This window comes from Cyprinodon variegatus, unplaced genomic scaffold (assembly GCF_000732505.1).
Source record: "Cyprinodon variegatus isolate N-32 unplaced genomic scaffold, C_variegatus-1.0 Scaffold30, whole genome shotgun sequence".
NCBI classification, from domain to species: Eukaryota; Metazoa; Chordata; class Actinopteri; order Cyprinodontiformes; family Cyprinodontidae; genus Cyprinodon; species Cyprinodon variegatus.
In genome coordinates, this window is record NW_015150483.1 from 874,270 (window position 1) to 883,824 (window position 9,555).

Consider the following 9,555-nt stretch of genomic DNA (forward strand, 5'->3'; position numbering starts at 1 on the left):
TATATGATCACCATGTATCGATCATTGGCTATTCGGTGCGCATACATTCCAGCACTACGGGGATCAAATGGGTAATTTAATGTATGATTTAAACATGCAGACAGGTATGGGTATAAACAAATATCCAAAACACAGACGGAGAAGAAAATGAACTTTATTTGCATTTCAGTTTGATTTTACAATGTTATTATGTACCGGTATATGAAAAGGTGAATAATGCAGTGCGGTTTCTATGAAAAACCCCTAAGGTATAAAACTATGAAGCTTTCGCTGCAAGTTTCCATCTCTGAAGCCACTGTTGGAAAGTCAGTCCTCCTTTTCTGAGCTCAGGAAGAACACGCTGGGCTGGTTTGTCCCACCTACATGTTTGGAAATGTCAAACAAAACCAGATTATTATGACTGTCTGTAGTTCGTGACAAAAGGGAAAGTAAAAACAGCAATTTAGGATCAAATAATGAAATAAATTTACAGTACAACTATATGTCCTCTATAGCAATCTATCCAAAGGTAGCAAAGTCTTCATGTGTTAAAGAGGATACATAATCTTGCATATTTCAATATTAGTAAAGTAGGCTGTAATACTGATTGTCAAGATTGGGTTTAGGAAAGTTTTTTGAAAGTAAGCATCGATTTTTTTCTGTCCATTCTCTTGTCGTTATTCAACATCCACAAATTACCAAGAGAAAATAGTTATTACAAAGCAAAGTACAACGAAGCAAATTCAGTTTGTTTACAAGTACAGTATGAGTAAATGAAGGATAGAGATGACAATGGTTGGGAGCAAAATGTGGGTATGAACTGGTCAAGAAGGGAACTGACTGAAGGCCTGGCTCTTTGTAAACATTTAAGCCTTTGAAATCTAATACTTTACTGTGTATTGAAATTTTTGTCCACAGCTTATTCATTAAATGCTATTGGATCATTAGCTTAATGCTTTCAGTTTCCCTGGCAGGTACTGTTTAAGTAATAAGCATACTGCAAAAGATATCTCATGTAAGAGGTTTAATATAACTGGAGGAACAAAAACCTTTTAAAAGCACAACCAGGTTTAAAAAGTTACTTTTATAAGTACAAATTTTAATAAATCAATTTAAAGCCAGTTTTCTGTTTCAGAAGTTTTCCTCACCAGTAAGAGATGGCGGTCTTAACTTGGGCACCATAAGAAAGACCCTGGGCACAGTGGTGGGTGAGACCTCGGGCTCTTGGTAGCAATGATTTTAGAAGCTTTTGATCCTCATCCCTGACTTTGGACAGCAAAGCTGGAAAACAGTTAAGACATTTTATATACAGCTAAATATATAATTTTCCATCAAGTATAGCTTTTAATCAAAGAACAGCACTTTTTCCTCAATTGACTTTTATACCTTTTTGATCAGGTGCATGTAGTTGTTCAGAGTCCTTCTCCACTTTCTGCAGTGTGGCTGAATAAAGCAGCAGCAACTCCCTCAGAAAACGTAGCTCAAGTTGTTGGGTTCGCAGCTGGGAACACAACTCCTCTGGAGCCTGGAACATAGGTATGGAAAAGAAGTCGCTATGAAAAATCTCAAACATAAAAAGAAATGGTAGACACCGAAGCCATGTAAAAAAAAAAAAAACTATCTCCTCAAAACTACCCTGAGTAGTTACATACCTACTAATGCGCTGGTTTTTAATTTTCTTCTTTTTGGAATACCTACTAAAGGCTCTAATTTTGTAGTAAGAACTGGGCAACATGGAATGCAATAACTGTGGGGGGTTACAAATGCACATTTATGCATGCCAATGCGGTATCCTGCTATTCAATGTCACCATCAGACAGATTATAGTGTCTGAGACACTAGGGGTGAGAGTGAGTGTCCACATCACATACTGTGAGAGTGGAGAGAGGAAAATGTGTATTTAACCCAAAAAAATATAGCCAATAATCATGAAACTCTATTCTAAATCATCAGTTAGTAAATGAGATACAAAATGTAATTAATGGTGCTAATAGACAGATGAGAAAATCCTTAGTATTAAAAAAAATTAAGCACAAAATCAAAACAAATATTAGTGTAAAAAAAACACACCTCACAACACTTAAACCCTTAGATGACCCAATGTGTTGTAATTCTTTAGAATCTTTAAAATAAAAATGTATAATTCAATAAGGTTTGCCAAATAAAACAAATAAAAACATTTTGACAACTTTTGTCATTTTGTGTACTAAGAGTGTATACAAAATGAAATATAATTTTTGACAGCTTTCAGACAGTAAATGAGCAGCAACTTAGCAGTGAAATGAACATTTACATTCCAAGTCCAGTAGTGAACAAATGTAAACAGAGTGGGAGAAAAAAAAAAAACATAGTGCAACACACATTGATATGGAAGTTCAGAGCATTGCAAAGACAAATATATATATGGTGCAAAAATGCAGTTGATAAAACATGCTTGTGCCATTTGCATTTTTGTTTATTAGTTAGTTTAGTTATATTAGTTATAAATTAGTTTTTGTATCACTGCCCACTCTTCCATAAGTGTGGTCAAAAATGACCCGAAGCTGTTTGTATGGAATTTTCAACAAACCTTTAATTTTTTAGACACTGTCTGTCTCACATCTGATGCAACTTTAACTTTCAATACTGTCCAACTTACTGATCTGATGTCAGCAATTCCACCACCCAGTAGGTCATTTTTACAAAGCAACATCATTATCTCCATTTATTAACTTATTTTTCCATCAACAGATTAGCCAACTTTTCTGTTGGCCAACAGTATTGTATTTAGGTAGGCATTACAGTATTGTTAGCTATCAGTAGCTAACAGCAATATTAGCCAACAGCAATATTAGCCAACTGAACCCAAAGCATTGTTGTCCAACACAAACACCCAATCATACACATTTGCATTTTGTTATATGTGGACCATGTGTTCACTCTCAATAATTTTCAGTCACTTTCAACCCTTTCTATGCCCTGACCCTGAAAGTAAGCCTAAACCCGACCTTTACCACTCCATACACCACCCTAACTCTAAAGTGCATTCAATTCAGACCTTAGCTCTAAACTTTATAGTTAGCAAATTGGCTTGTGAGGAAAAAAAATATATATCTGCTTGGCACAATTCCCCACAGCAAAATGGTTGATGAAAATAACTCCACCAAAGGAAGACTGTAGGTATTGGTAGGCTGTGTATTCATGGGTTAAACAAAATAATAAATGTAATTTCTATTATTCTACTAAAATATATAAGAAACATAAGCATCAGCTCAATTCTGGACACACTCCACTGCATGTAAACACCTTTTTTTCAGTAAGTAAGTAACACAGCCTGTCAACAGTTTGGTTATCAGAGCTTTGCATCATAATAAAAAAGGATGCTTAAAAATAAACAGTAGCCTTTTAAATTTATTTTTTTCAAAGGGGGAGGGGGTGTGCCTTATTTCCAGATCCTTTGAAAGCTGCTGCTTCTTATTAGACAGAGTTTCTCTTATGAAGCAATTATCAAAATAAATCCTTCCGAAAGGACTAAATAAAATGTCCTTTACCCCTTTAGCAATAAATAATGAAAAAAAAGTACATCATTTTAATATCAAATACCTTATACAAGGGGAATGCTAGGCTTTGACGCAAGCTATTGAACTGTGGGGCCTGCAAGCGGTGAATGGACAACCAAGATGCAGGAACTCTCTGCGTTCTGAAAAGAGAAAAGGAAAGCAACCTGATTATTTCCTTCTCCACGGTAATTTGCGTGAAGTGTTCTCTGAAAAGTGTGGTATGCATAAGTTAATTTAAATAAAGCCATCATCTGAAATTAACCATATAATAAAATCTACACATCTACATCAGAAATCCTTATCTAAATCCAGATGTTCTTTGAAGGTTCAAAATGTTTGTTAGAGCACATTGAAGAGCAAATGGCAAACAGCAGGTTAAAGCTGTGGAGAAGCTTATAGAAGGGTTAGGATCATACCACCTTGTAAACATAGTGGAGGCAAATCATGGTGTGGGGATGCTTTTTTTCCTTTTAAACAGGGATGGGATACACTAGTCCGAGCTTATGGGAAACTAATCACTAAATACAAGGTGAGCATGAAAGGAAAAACAACTGTAACAGGCCATAAAAGTCTTGAGCCAGGAGAAAAGTTCACCTTCTGACCAAGAACAGACCTTACACATTCAGTCACAGCGAGAGAGGGCAGGCATCAAAAAACACATATCAAATTGTTAGAATAGCTTCTTTCTTTACAAAATATATTTGACAATCTATAAAAAGCTGCTCATAGTTGTTCTCCATCTACCGTTATTCTTCATGTGAGCTATTTGCTAGGAATCTACAATCAATAATTATCCAATGCGCAAAGTTGGTGAAAAAACATGCAGGCCTAACTCCAGTGAAAACTAGTCCTATATATAGTAAATATATTCAAGGCTGAATCCAAATGTAAACCACATTTTCTGAGGTTTCAGTCTTAAAAATAAACCACATGCATAAGCTTCCTCCTATTAGTTTTACAGTCTTAGTCAAAATCACGCTGCAGTGTCATAACATGTGAAACATGTTTAAGATTATAAAGTGTCATGCACTGAATTGCATTTAGTTACGAGTTTCTAAATGTACATTTGTACCACCTTTTAAATCAGCTCGTTTTGCTCTATTATTTTTCCTTTCTTCTTTGAAACTATAATTGCTCTAAAAAAACAATAAAAAAAAAAACAAGCTCAAAGCATTGTCAAGAAAAAAGATCAGCTTGTTTGAGGAGTGTCAAAGAATGACAAACATATTGGTTGCATTACCTAAAGGTTGCTGTTTATCTAACATCAAGTAAACTTCATCGTATACATGTGGAATAATTTAAGATATACAATGTTCAACTATAATCAAAATGCCATTTTTACCCATTCATAGTCCTGCGGTCCAGAGCAAGAACTGAAACTGTTCCAAACTGCTTTGCCTCCTTGGAAACAGAGTTTCGTAGACTGGTAGCTGCAGCCACTATATCCTCAAATTGTGGCACAAGCTTAACCTCGATAAACTCCTGCAACTAAAACAAAAATGGATATTGAGCCATTATAAATGTTAGAAAACATGTTCCAAAATTAGTGAGGTCATTTAAAGTATGTTGTAACAGAAAAAGGCATTACATCCAGACCTCTTTATGAAGACTAATCAGCTGTGACTTAGCGGATGAGTTTCCTTTAATCAGACCTCTCAACTGCTCCTGTCTTAGAGCCTGCAAATGAATCATTCATGTTTATAGCTTCATTGCTATACAGCAATGAACAATGTTATATATTAACCATTCCTCCCCACCACTAGTTCTCGGAAATCCATAATGCTTTGCCACTGGCTGTGAAGATCCTGTAGGGCTTCCTGACGGTTTCTTGCATGTTGGTCAAGCTGAACACAGCGATCTCGGATATGATCCCGAGCTGCTGTCTGCATCACACACTGCAGCTCCATCTGCAGTACCAACCTAAAAACAGTCCAGAGGTGTCATGTTAAACAAAGCATGGGGAATTGAACAATCAAATCCAGAGACAGATTATGTGTCCCTAAATTACAATTTTCATTAAGAGAAAAATGAGTTGTGGCTTAAACAAGAACTTGTACTATTGTTAGACTTACAGTGCTAAACCTTCATTGATGTTCTCATCTGCAATACCAGACATGTCTTGTTCAGCTTCCTCTTTACGGGCCTTCAACAGATGTTTGAGTTGCTGGACCCTGGAGCGAGTTTGGGACAGCTCCATCAAGCTCTGCTGGACCTCCTCCCAAGCGGCCTGAAACAAGAAACATGATTAAAACCCTACGTGACACAAAGTAGCACACACAGTTGCCTTAAAAGAGAATTCCAAAATGCCTGTGGTGGTTTCTTACATCCAGGAGAGACTTAACAGGAGGTAACTCATCACATTCCTCTGCTGAGATATCCAAAACTTGATCACTTTCAAATCGAAATCTGTAAAATCAAACAAGATACCTGTCGCCAAACAAGGTCAACAAAATGCATTGACATCATGCAAAGTTTCTCTTACCGCAGAGTTGCCATGTCCTGCATAACATCCAAAGAGGATAGTTTGTCCTGCAGAGCTTTCTGCTCTGTTACAGCTAGATGCTGCAGTGCTGAGAGGACATGGCTTGGAGGGTAACTACTTAACACTTTCTGATGAAATGACAGAAAATAGCATTTTAATAAAGTGGTAATCAGTTTTAAACGTTGAGACCTCAATGGGCCTTTATTTTGCACTTGTCCAAATGCACCAACCTCAGCCGTACTAAGCCAATATTGAAACACAGCTGTCCTCTGTTCATGAGTCATGCTAGAAAGAGAAAACAATTGAGTAATCCTGCAATAGGTAACATAAATTAGTGAGATTTTTTCAAAACCGTCATCTTTACCTTTTGGGGGCAGAACGCTGCATTTTTATTTCATTCTCCTGTAAACAGCGAAAGAAGTGGACCCTATCTTCACTCAGCTCTCTCAGATCACGCTGACCAGAAAAAAAAAAAAAAAAAGAAATGATTAATTATTTTTTGGATACAAAATAAATTATAGTCTTAAACTCAGTTTAAATTTTTTTTATCTGCTTCTCCTACCAGGACCTGAGGCACTGCTGCCGCCTTTGAGCTAAGGCTATCATCAACCACGTTGCTGGAGGGCTCCTCCCCAAACAGCACCTCAGACTCAGCTTTCCTACAAAGCAGCAAAATATTTCCTAAAATATTTGGAATATCTGTAATCGTGTCAACTATTTAGGTGGATTTCTGTCTAACCTGGCAATCTGCTTGAGTGCTAGGCAGTGGCTGCTTATCTTTTGCACATCATCAAGGAGGACTTTACGGTTGAAGTTGCTGCGCTGACTGAATGCCTTCAGAAGTAGTTCCCGGGTCTGGTTCTCCTCTATTTGGACCCAGATATCATTGAGAGATTGCTCTAGAATAAGAAGTGAGAGTATGTTAAATACTGAATTTTCATACAAAAGAAATTAGAGCATAATATTTTTATTCTCAAACATATCTGTCACACCAGTCTGGGTTATATCAGTAAGTACACTTTGAATAGACTATTTGGTAGGTTGTCGTATTTCAACTGCCATGTCACACACTGATATGCTTGATTAGTTGGATGAACTTTCATAGCCCTTATGCCAACACCTGACAGATAATAATGATCAGGAGGCGTCAGATAATGTTAGGGACAAAGTGAAGTAAGAAAAGAAAGAGGCAGAATATAAACAAAATGGCTTATTATTTAGTTAATATTTTCATCAAGATATCCAATCCCATAAAAGTTGCATTTTTACTAAATACAGTGCAGCTATTCCCTTTTTCAGCAAAAAGTCTTTAATCAATTTCAAACCCTGTCTATATGTATATATAGTAAAAACAGGGTAAACTAACAAAATTATAAACCGTCACATTGGCTTCACCAATCCTGTTTACATTGATACCCAACATAATCACTTGACTAAAAATAGTATAATGTAAAGTTATGCTCCCTTATGATTTCATAGAACATAAGGACGAACCCTGTGAGGCCACTTGTTCCTCCGTTCCTCTGATCTGAGAGTCCAGGTGGCTGATCTCAGCTCTCATCTGCTCTATTTTCGCTTGAAGCTCTTTCCGCTTTGCTGCTTCACTTTGGCATTCAGCCTTTGTCACCTGTGCACATAAACACAACAAAAACAAATACGGAATCTCTACTAGCTGTATAATGAATTAGACAAACTGAGAGAAGGAAAAACAAAGTCTACCTCTTTGTCTTGTAGTACTTTGTACCTTTTCAGTCAGAAAGTTAAGGACTTTACCAGGTAACAAAGTAGGTAACACACAGATTCATAGGACAGCAAAGGTACTGTAGATAATCTGTAAACATGTGCAACTGGGCATGAGCCAAAGTTAAATAATTTGTTTCAAAATCTCAACATTCCTTCATGATGTTTCCACTAGAAATACCTCACATTGAGATGGCAAAGAACGTGGCCAATGTGACCAGAGCATGGATCAGAGGAAAACACAGTAATTTTTCCTTTGTTTAAGGAACAGACAAGTCTGTTTGATAGAAGCAATCGGTCACTGTCTTGAAGAGTTTTAATGTACAAGCTAAGAGCAGCATGTCTGGCTGGCTATCGGAGTCAACCAGCTAATATCAGCTTGTTACACCACATTGTTACTTTATGTATTTTAGGGTAAATAACATGATTGTAAGATCTTCTTATCTACAATATTATGATAATCCTAATCAAAGAGGGTCAAAGTTATGATGGAGGAATAGTTGGCTATCCACAATAGTGACTAACCAGAATTAACTGGGCAATTTTCTAAACCAGTGGCATTCTCTAACTACATAATATGCTAAGTGTTCATTTTCTCAAATAGAGACAAGTTTAAAAGAATTAGCTTGTCAGTAAAGGATACCACTGAAGATTGCCACGCATGATCCTCACATTCCTATGGGGGGAAAAAGAGAATATATCATATAAATAAGATATCATTTAGTTCAACACAAACTTGCACACTATATGCAGATAAATAAATGTCACTTTCTGAAAAGTTAGGGGGTTTCATAATGTTTGAAACATAAAACAACAAAGGTAATCACTCAGAGAGGATAAAAAGCAGGGCTTACCTCTGGTGGAAAACATGTTGGATCATATATTTCCATATTGACTTCCCAGTACCAACACAAAGCCTATGGGGAATACAAGATAAGGTCAAAGCTGCAAACGAAGACGTTTTTACATGTAGTAATTCGTATTAACCTACGTTTTCAAATAGTTGTCATTGGGAAGACTGTCCGGGGGAAGATTAAATTCCTCTGTTGCCCAGCGTTTCAGCTCCTTCACCAGATTTCTATCCGCCATGCTAATTATCAGCCAGTTAAGCCGAGCTAGCTAAAGTTGGCCACAAAAGGACCTTCTATACGTTTGCTAGAATATAGTATTTGATTTCCTGCATATTCAAACCTACTTAGCTAGATAAAAGCCTTCCACAACCTATCGCGACTCTAATGATAACAAACAGAAATGTTTTGAAATATTTGTAGTTTCAACTTCCCGCCCGTGCACCAAACTTCCGGTGTGCGTTTCCGTTGAGACAGCGCCCCCTATCTTTAAAGTCAGTTGTTAAACACATTTTTTCTTCTTCCTTTTTATGGCAGTGGGTAAGCAACTTATTGATGCGCACTACCGCCATCTACTGGAAGGAAGTGTGGTTCGGGATGATATATGTAAATTCTCCCACAAAACAAAAATAAAAAAATAACATATAATAAAATTATAATAATTAAGTTAATAAATTGTATATTCTTTCTATAAATTTCGTTTTCTTAAGGTAATTTATTAAATAAAAAAAACATTTAGAAGTAGATAGTTAATCCAAAATATCTTGTATATTTAATTGCAATGTATTTTCTTGTATTCGACTAACTAATTCCCTTCTCTTAACAGAATATGTTATTATTTTATCTCCAACCAAGTGTATTAAAGTTATGAAAATAACATTATTATTTTATAAAGAGTAAATATCCACACATACACAATGCTTCTTTTTTTGCTCCTTATAAAACAGCCTCCTTCATGACTTCTAAA

General features: G+C 36.3%; 1 protein-coding gene across 1 annotated transcript; it reads right to left on the reverse strand.

Annotated features, from left to right (window-relative positions):
- Positions 1 to 144: 144 nt before the first annotated feature.
- Positions 145 to 9,037, reverse strand: haus5 (HAUS augmin like complex subunit 5). Its single transcript, XM_015399200.1, has 19 exons — positions 8,732 to 9,037; positions 8,595 to 8,657; positions 8,384 to 8,416; positions 7,720 to 7,744; positions 7,495 to 7,627; positions 6,740 to 6,899; positions 6,563 to 6,659; positions 6,365 to 6,456; positions 6,231 to 6,285; positions 6,001 to 6,128; positions 5,843 to 5,924; positions 5,591 to 5,745; positions 5,276 to 5,438; positions 5,115 to 5,195; positions 4,861 to 5,006; positions 3,562 to 3,658; positions 1,366 to 1,504; positions 1,128 to 1,260; positions 145 to 359 (listed from the first exon to the last, which is right to left on the reverse strand). The coding sequence occupies exons 1-19, from the start codon at positions 8,827 to 8,829 to the stop codon at positions 257 to 259; spliced, it is 1,983 nt and encodes a 660-aa protein (XP_015254686.1). The 5' UTR covers positions 8,830 to 9,037; the 3' UTR covers positions 145 to 256.
- Positions 9,038 to 9,555: the final 518 nt, after the last annotated feature.